The sequence below is a fragment of the Strix uralensis genome, chromosome 3 (genome assembly GCF_047716275.1).
Source record: "Strix uralensis isolate ZFMK-TIS-50842 chromosome 3, bStrUra1, whole genome shotgun sequence".
NCBI classification, from domain to species: Eukaryota; Metazoa; Chordata; class Aves; order Strigiformes; family Strigidae; genus Strix; species Strix uralensis.
In genome coordinates, this window is record NC_133974.1 from 108,609,789 (window position 1) to 108,628,112 (window position 18,324).

Consider the following 18,324-nt stretch of genomic DNA (forward strand, 5'->3'; position numbering starts at 1 on the left):
GCATTGGTAGGCCCCCATTGATGAGTGAATAATGGGGAATAAAAACTGTGTGGGAAGGGGGGAAATGGGACTGGGGGAGGGAGGAGTTCAGGGAGAAAGATGTGAAGAAAAGACCAAATGAGAGGATATGTATGAGTAAGGGACTAACAAGAGGGAGGGTTGAGAACACAGAATTCTTGTTTGGGAGACAATTATTTGAGAAGAGGCGGCTGCCTGAATCCAGAAGGTATGGTTCAATTCAGGTGGTGGACATTTTTGGACAGCCAGTGTAACGAGTCTTCTGTGTGGGTATGGTGTAATATGTGACATGCCCGAACAGATTTTTTTTAGCAACAGAACCCAGATGCCCTTGTGTGTTTCCTGGATTTTGGTAGTAGAAATGGAGAACACGAGAGAGGGGAAAAGAAGTAACAGCAGCAGTGTGAAACCGGTGAGGAAATGGAAGAGAACTCAACGTAAGGAGCGTGTGGAGGAAAAGAAGGTAATAATTCTCCCAAGCATATATCAGTGTAGCAGAAATTAAGAATGTCAAAATAATAACTTGTGGGAATATGTGGGAATCTTTGAAAGCTCAGGAATAGAATAAATTGTGGTGTGATGATAAGATTGGAAACTTGCTTAGAGACAGCACTAGCCAACTGGTCAATCTCTCATCCATGACTTATCTTACTGATACTAAAAAAAATCTTCTCTTTTGATCTCATTCTCTTACCTCCTTCTTTGGAACAAATATTTTTTCGGTTATATCTATTTTGGTACATTTTCCCATCTGTTTACTACCCTTTCCCTGAATTTATTCTGCAGAAATATCCTATTTATTCCTAGCTTTGGGATTATCAGCTTTGTGCTGTTAACTAATAGAAGTGCTTCAATTCATTTTGAGAATAATTTATGAAGATGGAGCTTTGTGGCTTTAATGTGTCTGTGTCTTTCTCCTCATATCCCCCATACTGTGGGTTTGATGAGAAGAAAAAGACAAGTAGAAACAAGGTGGGATAAATTAGAAATGATTTGTAAGTTTGAGGAAAAATAAGGACAGAAGAATACACCCTCTCACATCTATAGGTAGCCACTTATATTGCCTCCAGCCAGAATTAACCTGCTATTGGTCCAGTGTGACCAGACTATCACCTTCCACATATGGCTAGCCTTTTGTATTAGATGTTATACCAACTCACATCTAGCCTGTCCCCAGTTTGGTGTGGAAAAAGATGGGTTGTGAAGAGTTTCGCCTGTGCCAGCAGAAGATGTACAAATCTGTAGCAATGAATCTGTGATATAGAGGTAGTGAGAAATACATCTTAGCTGTTTCATTTCTTACTGTGCTTTCTTGGTTGGTATGGAGTTTAGTATAAAGAGAAGCAAGGGCAAAGCAGCACTCTCTGCTGAAATCAAAGTTCCTCAGCCTCTCCTGGGCGAAGATAGAATATAATACTGTTTTCTTCTCACCCTGGTTGGTTGAGAGGTCTGCAAACCAGTTCATCTGCACTAGCCATTACCTGAATCAGAGCCACAGATCTGTAGAGCTTGAATCCAAACTCCCATAATTTGCTCTTGGTCCATTGAAGAGATCAAGTCTAGGCGTGAAGCTTTGGTTGAACTTTATACATCTGCTTGTTCAGTTTATCTGCAGATACAGTCTTTCTTTGCATCCTTTCCAGGACAGAAGCAAAAGCTGGTGCAAGGGTCTGTATGACCTTTGCTAGGATGTCCTTTCTTAGCTTGATGATTGTGTGACTGTGGTCTGGGAATCCACACTGTAACAGATTGTTTGTTTGCTTTTCAAGACAGTCCTGACTATCAGATCAAGTTAATACATAACTAACAAGCGACAGCTTTCCTGATACGACATGTCAATTTGTTGGCACTGGTGCTCTGTGGGTAACTGATCTTGGGGTTTTGGTGCTGAACTGAAGAAATCAGAAGCAGTTAGATACTGAAATGTTGAAAAGGTTTTAATCTTGTTATCTAAATGGAAAAAACTGTTTGTTTTAGAAAGAATCCACATAACATACTCCATTGCATGTAGGAGGAGGAGACCATATGCAGGACAGAATATTGGCGGCATGCTTGTGTCAAAAGTACAGGGAGTGTGGGAGATTCCCTATTGCTGCAGAGATTCAACCTGTATTTCCCATAGCCTACAAAGGTGCATAGATTTTGGGCCTTTTGGGCTGGTGGGAAACATTGTCAAATCCTCTACAAGATTTTATTCGTAGAAGAAGAGCATGCATACAACCGTTTGGGAGTGCCAACTTCATATCTGCTGCCTTTGATTCAGACCCTGACATCAGCTTCACCACTGATCTATTGAGTCTCCAGACACAGGTATCCTGCTAAGTGGAATGGTCTCACATTGTATTATATTCTTATACAGAAAAATGAGAGTAGGTCTCTTGTCTCTGTAATCCCTTCAGTGAAATGTATATTTATGCACGGTAGCACGATACCAGCAGTGGAACTGACACTGTTATCCATGTTTCAAAAAAATGAGTAGCCTGATGGCTCTCTTGTGAGAGATAGAAGACATGATTTTTTGAGTCAGCTGAGGCAGAAGAATTGTTTCTGCTACACTGAATGTAATTAAACTTAAGTAATGCATCTCCATGTATATGCAAGCTATTTTCTGTTCAGAACAATGTGATGTCTTCATCAGTTTTGGTAACAACTGTTTGTGTCCCTTTAAAAAAAAGTTGAGGGGTAGCAGAATACTGCTACTTTCTGAACTGTTTCCCTGTACTTAATGCAGTAATGCAAGGGTTGTTTTTTTTAATAAAAAAGAATTATGACAAAAAAATTATGAAATCCTTTGGGGTGGGAAGGAATCATGGCAGTCTGAACTTACCTTAAAAAATCCTCCCCCGCTTGAGGTCTGTTTTGAAATGTGTTCTAGCTGCAGGGAGCAAACTATTAGCCTATTTAGAAGCAGGGTCTGTACAGCTGTATTAGCAGCATCCCTCCTGCACAGCTTGCTTGCTTGTCTTCCTTCTCTTAATGAACTGCAGTTTATATGTGCACAGCTGATTTTCACCTGGCTGGGTTTCAGCTGGTCTAGACTGGAAGACAGTGAGTGGGTATAAAGTTGTGGTACAAGCACAGGTAATCTCTGAACTCTGTGTTTGGGGAACATTTGTCTCTCTCCCAAAGGGGAGGGTTGACATCTCTCAGTTTCAGGATAACTGGAGAACATATTTCATGTCTGTGGTGAGCAAGTGAAATCTGTGTCCAGAATCCTGTTGTTAGCCAGTAAAACTGTTTCTCCTTGCAGTTGAATGAAATTATTTTAAAATGCCTGTTTCATAGCAGTTGTAGAAATCTGTCAATAGATGCTTGTTAAATCATCCTTCTGGGAACATTGTGTTTGCAACAGAATTTTGCAGCTGCTGAGGTTTTTTTTAGTGGTTTTGTCAAAAGTAATAACAAGTGAATTCTTTACATTCAGAAATCAGGTTGCTTTTTCAAATTATTGTCTGCAGTAATAACCAGTAGCTCATGGAGATGGTAACTTTCCATTCAAATCACTCAAAGCTCTGTAAGTATGGTTGTAATCCTGAAGATAAATTTCTGTCTTTTTCACAATGTGGATGGAGTTTTTCATTCTTGTGCTAATACTGTGGACTGTTTCAGGTGACTGCCAAATAATTATTCTTAGTGGTTTCTCTTGCACCTCTCTGCAGACTTGAAAATCTGATTTGGTGTAGCTGAAGCAATAATACTACTTTTGTCTAGCTGTAGAGTTTCTGTTTTTTCTTTTTTTTTTTTCTGTTTGTATAGTTTTTATTTATGCAGGGGAATACAGTGGTGTAACTATACCAATGCAGACTGGTATGTTTGTGCACGTGTGCTCTCAGCAAGAGATTCCTCCTCTATGGATTTTCATCAATATATAATTAGAGTAGTATAATTACACCTCTATATTTCCATAGGTAGATAGGAAATCCTTTTGAATCATGTTTGCAGTATGGAGATTATGCATTCTTAATTTTGCATATTGGTGTTTCTATTGAAAAAGACTTAGGATCTGGCTTAAATACTTCAGAAATTGCAGTAAGATTTTCATGACTGTTAAGTTAGCTCAAGCTTCCAGTTAGAGCCTAAAAAGTTTAAATGATGTTGGCCTAAATGTAACATCCTTGTACAGACAAAAGAACTTCAATAAAAAGATAAAGATGCTCAGGTGTATGTTTGGGCATCCCTGGATGGAGCCACAGGAGCTCGCTTTGCATTAGCAATGTGTTCGGATTTCTGTGAGGAGATTTCTGTGCTGTTTAATAGTGGCAGCATATGAAATTCAAGTTAAGTAGAGCAAGGAAATGCCATACAATTGTTAGTGTGAAATCTGACAAATAGAACAATTTTCTACCCTTGAGTGATTTAAAACCATTTGCAATCTTAATCCAAAGGCACTGCTTAAAGCAATGCTCTGCTCTAGAGATGAACAACAGTACAATAATGAGACAGAAATGCATAGTTTCACTTCTCATATGTTATTAGTCTTCTGACAGTATTCTTTGTTTCCCCTACATTTTACATGGTGCAGCAATCCGGAGGCTTTGGTTCTGCCACTGATTCTGTAAATCATTTAATTTCTCTGAGCTTCATTTTTCCCCTTGTATAAAAAATGGAAATGATATTTTCCTTGAATTTAAGACCTTAATTGCCTTGAAGGGAGATTTATAACTGCAAAGCATTGCTCGTTATTATTGTTTACTTTTATTAATATGTGGTGAATTAATAAGTGCAATATTTAGAGAAGTAAATACATTGGAGAGTGATAAGAGAAGAAAGGAATACCTTTCTTCCCAATTTCTTCTGTGCTTTATTTGGCTGTAGTGTTAAGGTTCTCATCAAAACCAGCATTTCAGATGCACTGGTCTGGGAAGCTACCGAGTTACATGGGCGGGTATGATGAAAACCAAGATTTGAGCCTTTTTTTCTTTTTTAATAGGAGATGTTTAACAAAAAGATACAGACAAGGAATAAAATACTATAAAAAGGCTAACATTTTCTGGCTTTTGGGGCAGGTTGCTCATCCATTCGTGCCATTCTGAATAATCTTTCTAAGCAACTGCTGTCTATCACTCTCTAATAGAGGAGAGAAGACCTCTTCATACTAACAGAAAGTCAGGAGGGGTGATTTCCACTAGAATTATACTTGACAGTGCAAAGATCACTCCAAATTATTTTGCTTTATGTCCCGTCCTTTCTTCATTGATCATGTAACTGCAACTTCCAGAGGGATTTAAGCCTCACTTTAAATATAATCAAGATGCAAATGTGCCCCAATATGGCAACTTGAAATACCAGGCAGGTTTGTAGCTGAGATCATATGGAGAAAGGCATGGAACTAAATATGAGATAACATTGAGACGCTGACTGATACACCCATCTGGCTAATGGGGAAGTGCTGTTACAAATATCAGAGCACTTGCTGGGTTTCAGAGATAAGCAGTTGCAAACAGTCTAATAAAGGGGTGAGGGAAGGAACATTGTCGAGGATAGGCAAGGATTAAAGGTTTATTCTTTGATACTAACATGCAACATGGAGTTGCATATTTCACCTGTTAGTATAGTATATCCATGTAAAATTACATTAGGCTGAATGATGGTTTTTCTTTTTTGACTTTATCTAATGCTTTTTCAGGGCATGTATGTTTAAACTAGCACATGTTTTGCAGTACTCTGCCTGCTACAAAGAAACAGAGGTAATGCGTCGTTTGTGCATGTCATTGGGAGCTAAGACTGTATTCTGAAAGCTTGTGATGTGAACCAGGCAGGCAATATTTATTAATTCTGTTAATAGTTTCCTTATCTGAAGTACAAACCCACACAAATATTGTAGGTGTTTGGCCTGCAGGGCTTTCTAACTCCATTCTCCTGAATCTGAGTCTAAAGAAGCAGATTTTAGGGCATCTTTGGGTTATCTTTTCAAATAAGGTATATTGAAGTCCATAAATAGCAGTGGTGATATTTACCACTATAAAACTCTTAAATTTCTAGATGATGTACTGAATTCCATTACTAATTTGGAAGGTCCTGACTATTGAGACAGTTCCTACACCTGCCATATATAAATTCCTGCAGTGTGGCTTTGATGCAGGGGTGGGGAGTAGAGCTGTGTCAGGCCTCTCTGCTCAAACAGCCCCTAATCAAACTGAAGCTGTTAAGATGCACTCATGTGGGTAGCGTGCAAGCAGCTTATCTTTGGCCACAGCTTGGCTGGATAGATTTCCCTGCCTTCTGAGTTGTCTTCATAGGAAATTCCTGCTGCACTTCCTTGTCAGGGACACCTCGTCCCTTGGGATGCAGGAGCAGGCACAGAGTTCTCTTTGGACTTGGTCCCTGTTTAGGTCGGCAAGGGGAGAGTGTGGTGTCCCCTCAGCCACAGAGAGCTGAGCCTGCTGGATAGCCAAGTAAAGCCCAAAACAGGAACCTTATTTCACCATTTTTTATTTCTCTGCCACTCATTATTGTGCTATCACATTATCTGTGGCCCTTTTCTCATGTTCATAAGGATCTTCCTTCTCCCTGCTGTTAGAAGTGAGGAGTTAATAATGCAGGGATAATTTGATATGTGTAACTTATGTATAAAGGCTTGCAAAGAAATTTGGCAAGAAAAAGGTTTTGATTTTTTTCAAAAAAGGGATTGGTTAGATCTAGTTTCTGTTGGCAGGTGTCAGTATAAAAAAGCTCCAGACACCCAAGAGTTAATCCACTGTTTTAGGAAAAAAAATTAAGTAGAGAATTAGTGCCAGCATCATTTAGCTCTGTTATTAATTCACATCAAGGGCTGTAATGCATAAGATTTGTGTGTGTATATGTGGGTTTGTATGAATGTCAGTTAGTATGAGCTGGGATGGAATTTCTGCTGAATTGAAGACAAATGGATTTGGAGTTGTGCCAATTTTGATGCAAGTTCCCACAAAATAAAACTTTCTCATTTTACTAAGTAGCTGTTGTAATGAAGCAGTCTTGGTAGTGTAATACATGGTTTGTGTTATCTCTGAACAAATTTAAAAGTTAGGAGAAGGCTCCCGAACGAAACTCCCAGGTTTGTGCTGTGTTCCAAATGGAGTAGTGAAAAGGGAAATCATATGCCTCCTCCCTGTTTTAAAAATAAGCTTGGTGTATTTACCACTGATGTGGTGTCTGCAGAAATTGGGGGCAGAAGCTGACAGCCCAGGAAGTCCCCTCCAGTTCTCTTTCCTGGATTCTGTTTTGACAAAAGTGACAATAAATTAATAACATTTACTGGCATTACTGTTTAATTATAGGACAAACGAGATACTTTGATCTAGAAAGTAAGAGGAAATGTTTCAATCTCTACTAAGAAGTCTGTTTTCTTTAAAATAAATACAATGAAATATTGAACTATGTCATATAATCTGATTTGCCTAAAACCAAAATAAATTCCAAAGCAAAATGTAGTGTTGGAACAAAATTTTGCTTTTTGTCTTAAATCTGGAAATTGTTTCGGAATCAGTTATTGGAAATGTTGGAAATACTTGTTCTTCTGACTTAAAGAAAATACATTACTTCGAAAACTCTGATATGTGCACCTAATCCTCCTCTTAACTGCAAATGAGGATCTGATTGCTTGTGGTAGTTACAAAATGCTAGTGTGCAGGGTCATTGGGAGGGAGGCTAAAATAGACTTAAAACGCTTCCTTGAAAGTTTGTATGTTTTCTGACTTCCATGTGGTGTTCAAACTGTACCTTTTTAACTTTCTGCTTCCTTAAATCCTCCAGTACTGCAGTTTCAATATGTATTTCTTCATTTCCCTCTCTGAACTGTTTACATAGTACTGATACTAATGATTACAGAGCAGTTGTACGCCCCCCAGGCCCCCGAGCAAGTAAATGTTAGTGAATCTGTACTATAACACATTTTGGATCCCCAGTAAATTGAAGTAGTTTGTTTTATGAAGAACTATTATTTTATTGGAGATCTTTTTACACCCAAATAGATAGTCATTGGGGCATGAGTGAGAACAGCTTTGTAAACTTGTAATATTGCACAGCTCCAGCATTTTAAAGTCAACACACCTTAGTGTCTAGCTCGTTGAAACACTGAATTTACTATAGTTACAATTGGAACCTTAATGAATAATTTTGTGCTCTTTCAGTGGGTCATAAATTGAATGTGTGAACCTGAACATGAAGCAGCTCTGGGGCTTGCCAGAAAACCTCATGAGCTGTGTTAAGTATAGATCTAAAACTGGGTACAGACTGCTAGTGTTAAGAGCATGAGTGAGTAGCGCCATAAATACTCATTAAGTACAAAGTAAAAATATAAAAATTCCCTCTTTACGAAGTGAAAAGCAGAGAGTTATACTGATCTGGAGATTTTCTGAAGGGTTTGAAAGTTAACCCCAAGACCTAGAGCAGAGATTGTATTTCAGCTTTCTGTCAGCATATACATGATGCATACAGCATGATGCTGTGTAGCATTGGCCTCTGTGTTTAGCTTATTTAATTCCTCCCAAATTGACTCAAGCAGTAACAGTCAACTTTGTCCCCTGTTCTGAAGGCAGAAAGTGACTTGTGAAGGGATTCTGGGAACTATTCTTTTACTGCATGTCTACCCAGTTCCAGGTGTTTTAAGAATCAGCTGATAACTCCTCTGTTACAAAGAAATGCAGGTATAGTCTAAAGGCTTTGTGCATATTCTTAACTGTGAGCCTGTATCCTTTCCCTGAAGTTAATTTTCTATTTAAGTAATAATTATAGAAAGTTTGTAAACATTCTGGATGTTTTCCTATCACTGTACCTTCATGTTTGATGCCCTTTTTTGAGGGGCTGCAGGTAGATGATTGAGTGCAACAGCAGGCTGGGTTTTTTGCAGTAGAAGTTAGGTTCTGTCTTTTCTGCCTTCAGACGCTGTGCAAGTTGTGCTGTGCAGCTCAGTGGCAATCAAGATGTTGTAGGAAGACATTGATTTATTACAACACGATATGAAATGAGAGCTGAACACAGTTTCCTCTGAGCAGGCAGCTCTTGGTTTCAGGGGCTTAAAAACCCCAGCCCATCAGACATTTAGTAACATTTAGTAAAAACAAGTAATGAACAATACACTCAAGCACTGGTAAGTTAAAAAATATATGTATATGTATTTTTTTTTTCCTGTCATAGCACAACCTGCATTCCATCCTTTTCCTGTGCTGATGAACCAAAGTAGGCCAAATTGCTCTTATGTAGTTTAGTATCGTATAACAGGATTTGTTAGTATCACAGGCAGAATTTTTTCCCAGTAATTTGATCTAATTTTCTTCTTCTAGCCTAATGTCAGCACTTTATGGTGTTCTTAAAAGAAGATTGTCGGGTTGATTCACACCTGGTTTCAGTCATCTGTGATGCTGTGAGTGCTGAATTTAACAAAAAGTGGTCCTGGTGAGGGGGAGGAAGACAGTACTTAAAAAGCAGTTTAAATCTCACTGCTACATTACTTGATGTGTCATGTATGGTCTCTGGGCCATATCAGAGACTATAACAGTAATAAAATTATTTTATATTTAACACTTCTTATTAATTATAGGGTATTACAAGAATATTGAAGGTATTATGACCAACAGTCACTTAAGCTGAAATGACTGCTCTCATTGGAGATCGCAGTGGAGGTGTCAACTCAGAGGAAGCGTTACAGAGGGGGAAGGGTTTTCCTTGCTGTGTTTATGTTGTTTGGTAGCATGAACCAGGTCAGGTCAACCAGAAGAGAAAGAGGGAAGAGAAACAACCACCTTGAATAAATGTTCATCCACCACATAGCTAAATTTCTTGTTCAGATTCATTTCATATCATGATAAAAATTGGGTAACAAAATTGTTCTCTCAGTCTGTCAATTTGTCGATGTCACCATTCTCTGCATCTCTCTATGGGCTTCCCTTAGTCCATCGTGTCAAGGCAGTGACTTATCTTCCATTTCAGGTCCTTTTGCGTTCTTACCTGACTGTGTCTCATCCGTTTTGTCAGCTGCTGTTTCTGCTCAACAAAATCCAACAAAGTAACTCATCCAGCTTGCATCAACATGGTTCAAACATAATAACTGTTCAGCACTATTTCCCAAACATAGTAAATATGTCTATACAGCTGTTAATGGCCAGGCATGAAGTTTAGGAGCATACTGTGCTCCTAAACCTGTCCACCTTCTGTCCATGTGCTGACTGGCAGACAGCCTATGAACTACAGGTATGGGTGCTGTGAAAATTGTGTATGAGAGTGGAGGGCCAGAAAAAAATGTTTAAATGAACGGTTAAATAAAGTTTCTTCAAGATGGGATTGTGGTACATTGACAGGGTGGTGGCAAGGAAACATATGTTAAGTGTTACTGTTCTGTGGTTAGTGTGGTTGTCATCAAGTTCTGTTTTATCTTAACTTTCCTGAGATGCCAATAAGCAATAATATCCAACTTCTTTGCTGTCACTGAATTCACACCCACTCCAACTCCACTGCCACCCTGAAACATCACATTCTCAATTAAAATATATTTCTGTAAGAGCTCAGAGATTAAAAAAAAATAGTATCTTCCCTAAAAATGATAAATCATAATTCATTCCTACAATTAATAGGTGAAATTTTCAGTTTGGGTGCATAAGCATAGGAAGAAAACAAAATTCAGGTTTGATCTTCTGTGAATATTTCATTATTCAAAGCTGTTCTTGTCTGGAGAGATGAGCACAGAGAGTGCGGTAATAAAAACAAATTTTATAAATATAATTGCAGTTGTAGCTGTACTGAAACATACGTTGTCATCACAATCTCATCTGTTCAATATGTGTTTAAACTGGGGCAAACTCCTTGCTGACTTACACTTGGAGTTTTGAGATTTGCAGATGGTGTGAATCACCAGAGAATGCAACCAGTATTTTTATAAACCTTTAGTTTTATTAGGTGGATAACACCCACAAGTACATTTCTATCAACAGAAAAAAGCACGGCTAGGGCAGTGGCAGAACAAACTTCCTGCAGTGTTTTGCAATGTGGAATCACAGGGAAAATTCCCCAAGTCAGAACATAGTTCAGTATCCATTTTCCATTCAATCCCTGGCCATTTTCTGCGGTAATGATAAAAATTATTGCTAAACATGATGCTCTTATTTTCCAGATACAGCTTTGCAAATAAACAGATAACTTGGTTTTTTTCTTGAAGTTCCTAAATAAATATCAAATGGTCTTTATTCTCTTTATGTGAAGCTGTATACGACATTAATATTTACTAATAGAAGTAAATTTCTTCTCTGTGTAAGATCAGTCCCTGGCACACATTTCCAAAATACTATCTGCTCAGCTACCTTTCTAGCTTTGTGACTAGAGGCTAGTCATTTTTCTTTGGAACAGTCTGTTTATTGTGTGGCCTTTGGAGAGATGGGGTTGCTGATGTCCACATGCATGTATGTCTTGTCATCTTAACTTCCACCCTGGATCAAATTAGATTGGTTAACTAAAAGATATTGTATGGTTTATAAAATACATTCATTCATAAAGGTGAAATTATGGCAATTCATATGGTGAAGTGCCCTGACCAGGATCTATTACATTGTTTGCCTCCAAACGAACTACTGCCAAGATGCTGGTAAGTGTGGCAATTACGGAGGTGAAACAGACCTTGAGCATACCCAGATGCTGTCCCAGAGCATTCAGCAACTCTGATCTGCTGATGTATGAGAAGCAGGTAGCTGTACTGCATCCAGCTGAAATGTAAATGGGTAGAAGATTGTTTCTCTAGAGTATGGCCAGAACACTGCACCTCCTGTGAAAGCATTGTGAAATCCTTAATGGAGGCAAGTAGTTATTTGGTTTTTGTAGGGAAAGAGGGCAACTCTGGCCACACAATGCCCCAGGTTATTAAACTGCTACAGAAGGCTAATTATAATTGAAAGAGGAAGACATTTCCTAATTAATTATGTAAACCATGCTGCAGCATAACCCAGCCTTATTTTCAATAATACAATATAATTTGTTGCACAGTTACATAGTGTTTTGTGAGCAACTGCCAATCTTCAGAAGCTAGAGCTTTGTTTCCATCATTTCTCAATTGCCGTTTTAGAATTAGGGCACACAATATTGTGAGATTAAAAAAAAAAAACCACAAAAAACCATGCCCCCAAAAGACTTTGGGAGTTTCTTTATATTCCATCTAATTGTGAGCCTGCTTAATGTTATGCTTGCAAGCTTTTCACTGTGACTGAGAAATAGGAATGTTATTTTTCATAAATTAAAATAGGTATCTTCATGTCATCACTGGATTTCTATTCCTGGAGATTTAACAAAATAAACTATTATGGAACTTTTTTGAAATAAAATAATAAGAATTGAGGAGGATTTATTTCTGTCAGCCTCCTTCCAGAGACACACTGAAACTTATAATGAAGAAACTTTCCTCCAATCCTGTGTGCTTGATACAAGACCTCAGTCTTAACATTGTCATAATTTGCATCCCAAAAGGTTTGTCTGTGAGGCTATTGTGTTTACACTCACTGGTTCCATGAAAATGATGTGCTTAATACTGTCAGATTTGTTTCAGTGCACTTAGATATAATGCATAAAACATAACATAAATGATGTGCCAGCAAATAAAGAGTAGGTTCTTGATATGCTGACAACAGAGTTGGGAATGCTGGTAAAAAAAAAAAAAAAAAGGCAAAAAATGAGGAAATCTCAATGTGTAGTATACATTGAGGCTAATCTCTTTTCCAAACTGTCATTTAGGATTTCTTCAAGACTTAGCTCCATTAGTTAAGGCTAGCTCAACAGAGCCCTGCCTTAATGGTTCTGTCTTTCAGATCAACCTGGTTCTTCATCTAAACATGCTGCAGGGTTGTCATCCTATCTCTGTGTTCAGTGAACATTTAGAGGTTTTCCTGGACTTCCTTGAAGGTGCTCCATGTTATGATTCCAGTATTCAGGTTCCCCATGTTGTTGTCTCAGACCAGTCTTTCCTCACAGCATGAGCTGGATCTTGTACTGGCTGTCATTTCATGATGATCTCAAACTCCTGGTTGCTGTTACTGACTACCAAAAGGAAAAGCACAGCACATTCACCTTTTTTTTTTCCCCCCCCAAGGAAATTTCAGCTCATTTACAACAGAAAAAAAGCTGTTACCACTGTACATTATTAAAAATAGTTGTCACTCAAAGCTCATAACAGTTTTCTATCTTAAAGCTATGTCTGTAAGTACCAGTGCAGTGAAGCAAAGGGAGATGCACAGGATCCCAAGGTAAATCAGTGGCGCAGCTATGAACAGAGACAGCTCTCTTACCTGTTACAGGGCTATCCTTCCCCGCTTCTGTCAATGCTGTCAGTGCCGATCTCAATACCCAATTACAAACAGAAATGTGTGCATCTCACTCACATGCTTGTTACCCTCTTATCAGTTGGCCCAGCTTGAGACCTGTTCAAGAAGTATTAAATACAGAGGTGTCATGAGCCTTATTCTTCACAATTGTACTCCGACCCAAATAACAGTTTCTGTTATTTGCTCTTTTACCTTAGTCTAAACATCGTTGCAGATCTAATTTCTAACTTGTAGAGGTAGTGCATCCATGGGGAGAAATGCTTCACTTATAATCATGTTTTATAGTTCCCTTTGTGGTTTATTCTGGCACTTTGACTTGTCATAGTTGAATAAATTGAATTCTGTAGAGTGCTCTTGTAAAATGCCACACTTTTGATTTTAAATGTGCTTCAGTGTGATGAATGCAGCATTAGAGTGGGATGAGGAGTAGTGCTTAGATTTGTGGATTGTAGCTCTAGGTTTTATTCTCAAGCCTCTTCACCAGATTATTATATGAATCACAGATAGACCATTTTCAGGATTTCTGCTCCTGCATTCCATATATGTAAAATGAATGCGTTTTACCTCTACAACAGGTCTGTGCTGACACCCAGTTGGTTATTTTTTGAACAGCTAGGCAACAGGCATGCTGTAACATGTCATAAAATGGTTGTTGCACTCATATACTAATTACCCAACTGCTATCTTGTACTTCCATCCCCTTTTTATTGAGAACAAATACTTTCCTGGGTTGTAAGTTGTCTAAAAAGGAATAATTGTTTTAACATCTATTTATGTGGTGCCTGTCATAGTGAGCTTTCATTCCTTGGGTGAAGCAAGCAGAATTACTAGAATACAAACATAAAATAAAGTTAAGAACATGCTTTGAGATCTTTGAATGAAATATGCTGAGAGTTATTACAGCTATTTTCTTTCCAAGTAAACATTATCAAGCATTATTATTTTTATGGGCACTTCTATCTGCAGTATTTAAAAGCAGGCAGTAATTATCAGTGTGTCTCAATCCATTGGTTAATGGAGGAAACTGAAAGCCATGAGCAAAAGACATCCCTCCATTAATGAGCTCTGAACTAAGGTTCTAAAACCTGCTGGAATTCAGGAAGGGCTCTAGAGTGGTTTACCTTTTGAGGAGTTTGCTTGGTAATGAATAGTGGCTTAATAATAATTAAGCTGATACTAATTCAGAATTAATATCTGAAGTAGGTTTAACAACTACTAAAAAGGGGTGGTTGTGAATGTATTAAACCTGGAATAGCGTACCTGATGCATCTGTGTGTTTTAGGCAGCTAATGACTTTTTCCATCAAGCCTGGAGATGTATTTGTGAAATAGTTTTATGTCATCTGGAAGTTTGAGAAAAGAATTCTAGCTCATATGAGGGTAAAAAATCTGGAAAGCAACAGTGCTGAAAAGGCTGTAGATATGATTTTACAGAGTGACAGATGAATGGCTTCTAGGTATCATATGTAGGAGTATCCCATGTTTTGTTTAAACTAGTTAGTTCTGAAAGGAGCATGTCAGGGAAACTAGTTTCCCATCTTTTTTCTGGAAAGGGAGGAAGGGAGGTGATGCATCTAACTAGTCCCTAAAGGAAAAGTAAGTGTTCGAATGAGTATTCATTACAATATTTGAAAAAAATTGTTTTTCAGATAATCGCCTTTGATGAACTTCGGACAGACTTCAAAAGCCCAATAGATCAGTGCAACCCAGTCCACGCAGTAAGTACGAGTGGCTCACTAAGCGGCAGCTCCTAAAGAAAGGGAGATTCACAGAGCTGTCTGTGAAAATATGGGTGTGGAAATGAATGTAGAGTCTGTTGTGAAGTCAACTGTAGTTTAGAAAATTGATTTATTGGGCCAGTCTTAGGAAGCCAGATGTTGACTATTTATGCTAATAGCTTTCCTTTCTGCTGAAGGAGACAGGAAAATATTTTGGAAGTTCAAAACTGAAGGATATACATAATGTGATGATAATGCTCTCTTTTTATCTTTTCATTCTGTGGCACAAGTTTTCCTTTTTGAAATCATTTGCTTTCTCTGTGTTCAAGTATGGGATGACCACCTTCTCTCTTACTGTCTGTATCAATGAGTCAAAAGCTTGAAGGGATTTGATAAGACGTGCATTCCTAGACCTCTCTGTCCTATGGCAGGGCTCCAATTTCTGTTGTACTTTAAGAGTAAATAACACATTCTGCTGCATCTGCTATGGAAAAGGTTAAATATCGCCCTGGGACTGTAAACTCAGTTTTACCTAATGAACCAAAATGCAACCCAGATTTAAGCATGTGAATATTCCTCTGTTAATTAAAGCTGTAATCTAGGGTGATTTAGCTGACTACAGCTAAACATGCCTCAGATTTATACCACCAGAACTGAGAGCAGAACTTGGCTCCCTGTCATCTCACTGGGAATTACGATTATGATGGGTGCTGAATTTGATCTCTACAGAGTATCAAGTTATTGAATTGCTTACAAATGATAACTCAATTCAGTAGCTAGTACTTTGCCATTTAACCTTGTTTCATAACTCAGCAGAGGATTTGCGGTACTGCTTGGACCACTGACATTTTTAAGCATGATCTTGTTGACTTGTTTACTGTTCACTAACACATAAGCAAAGAATGAGAACAAAAGAAATAAACTATATGATGAAATCCTATAGAGGACTTCAGTGGAAGTAATCGGGTTTTGAATTCACTTTATCTGTTTTTACTTCCCATCTTGAGAACTACGCACAAGAAATGTGTATTTATATGTACCAAATTCCACTAATTTTTTCTCTTCCTAAAACTTGTAAGATGCTCCATGGAGATAATTTCCTCTTACTTTAAAATGGTAATGGAATTGGTCTCCAGGATAAAAATGTTAATAGGTCCCTGTTTCAGTCATATTAGTGGTGGAATCAAAAAGTTAATCGTAGAGTTTCCAGTAAAACACAGCAAAGTATTCTGTGATCAATTGACATATCTGACTCTCTTCTATGAAACTTTCTGTGATAACTCAAGCAATAATCTCAGATTGCTTTTTTCTGCATGGTATACATGTTGATGCCTTTTGTATTGACATAAAAGGAAGATTTTTAGCAGGTATTCCTTATTTCTAGTATCTTTGATCAAGCGTATTTTCCTTTTTCCATATGCATAGTTGTTCATCGTGCTCATCTTCCATTTATTTGCTGGAATAGTTTTCTTTATTGCAGTATAAGAATGTCTGACTTTTACTCGTGTATCTTCCACAACGTTTTCATGATATAGAGCCTTTTTGACAAGAGAAGGCTGAATTAAGGAGGCATCGGAGGCAAAAACAGTGGCAGTACTGAGAATTTAATTCAAATTTCCTGGTTTACACTCTGTTACCTACAGTTCAAAGGTAGACTTCCTACTTCTCCAAGGCCAGCTGTAGGCATCTGTCTTCTAAACAGACTTGAGAGGATTATCTTTCCCTCTCCACTTACCTCCTACTAAAGGCAAGAAAGCTTTCTGCAGCTTCACAGGCACATCCACACACATCCTTTCTCATGTTTTCAACTGTGAGTCTAAAATTTCTGAATCCCTTTTAGGTCATGGATACCAGATAGATGCACAATATTTGTCTGGTGCCTATCAAGCTGCCACTGTCTCATTGTCTTTCCAAAAGGATACTTTTTTAAAAAATGGCTTAAACTTGGGGACAGGAAAGGAAAAGAGACATTACTTTGGAAAATAGAAATAAAACTCAAACTTGGAGCAAATTTAAGACATTTGAAAAGAAAAAAGCTTAGGGAGAGTTAGCTTCTCACATTGGTATATTATATTACCTGTTTAAAAGGTCATTATTCAGAATATTTTTTCCCGTGTCTAAATGAAAATATTACCAGATAAGTCTTCTGAGGACAACAAAACCACTGGGCCTTGTGCAGTGTAGCCAACAGTAGAATCTTTCTCAGTAACTCCAGTGATGGGGTTATACAGAGTGAAATCTAATTTTACTAGTGAATTTCTCATTATGAGCCATTTAAAAGAAGACCTGTCTTTGACTTGTCGTCTTTCTGTGAATTGAACTTAAAGCATCTTTTTAGTCACAGTGCTTAATTACAGAGACTTTCAGTATTTATGAATGCATCTGTTGTTTAAAGTGGCATTTCTAGGACGTTTCAGATATTCTTAACTAATGGGTTAAATTCTAATATGTTGCTCAGACACCCTCTTAATGATCAATGGAGGGCTGCCATACCAACTTTGTAGTTGTTTTTTCCATTCAGAATTATCTTGAAGCCAGAGGTTGGGAACCTGCAAATGCAAGACTGAGTATCTGTGGTATAGATTAGCACCATTGGATAGAGGTCACAAATGCTGATTTAAAAGAAGTTGCAGCCTCTAGCTCAAGGCTAACACAGATTTGAATTCCCAGTTTCTATTGTGGCACCCAGTAACAGGTGAAAAAATAACTTATTGGGACTTTGAAATGGGTAAATAATTTGGCTTGCAAGCATTAGGTAAGAAGTGAATACTCATGTTTCAGATTAATAATGTGTGGCTTCCCTGCTGCCATTAATTATGATCTTGACCCATTGTAATTGTAGTACACTGTCTTTAATTCATAGCACCAGCTAATCTCCTACCTTTTTTATTACTTTTTCTTGACAGAGAGAGCGGCTGAGAAATATTGAGCGTATTTGCTTCCTCCTGCGAAAGGTGAGCATAAACTAGCCTAGGATTTGTGAAGTTTATGAGAATTAAAGCCATCCAGTGGCGATGTGCATTCATTTTCTCTTTGAATGATCCTCGCACTCCATTCGTGCAAGGCTGGTTTCTACTGCAGAAGTGGAAGTCATGATGACCTTGAAAGGACAGAGTAAGACAAATTATAAAAGTTTAACATAATAGAGGACTTATGGATAGGAATTGAAACTTCAGAACATCAGCCATCATTTTAGAACTTGGTTTTCAAAGGTGGTGACTCATTTTGCAGTTGCAGCTTGAGGTGCTTTTATAGCCCTATCAGCAGATGATATTGTTGTAGTACGGGTTTTAGAAATACTCTTTTTTTGAACAG

At 38.0% G+C, this 18,324-nt stretch overlaps 1 protein-coding gene across 1 annotated transcript in view; it reads left to right on the forward strand.

The window, feature by feature from the left end:
• CNIH3 (cornichon family AMPA receptor auxiliary protein 3) overlaps nucleotides 1-18,324 on the forward strand; it is a 51,510-nt gene that overhangs the window by 11,469 nt on the left and 21,717 nt on the right. The window contains exons 2-3 of the mRNA XM_074864862.1: nucleotides 14,941-15,009; nucleotides 17,916-17,963. Coding sequence (XP_074720963.1) covers nucleotides 14,941-15,009; nucleotides 17,916-17,963 — 117 coding nt within the window. The remainder of the gene's footprint in view (nucleotides 1-14,940; nucleotides 15,010-17,915; nucleotides 17,964-18,324) is intronic.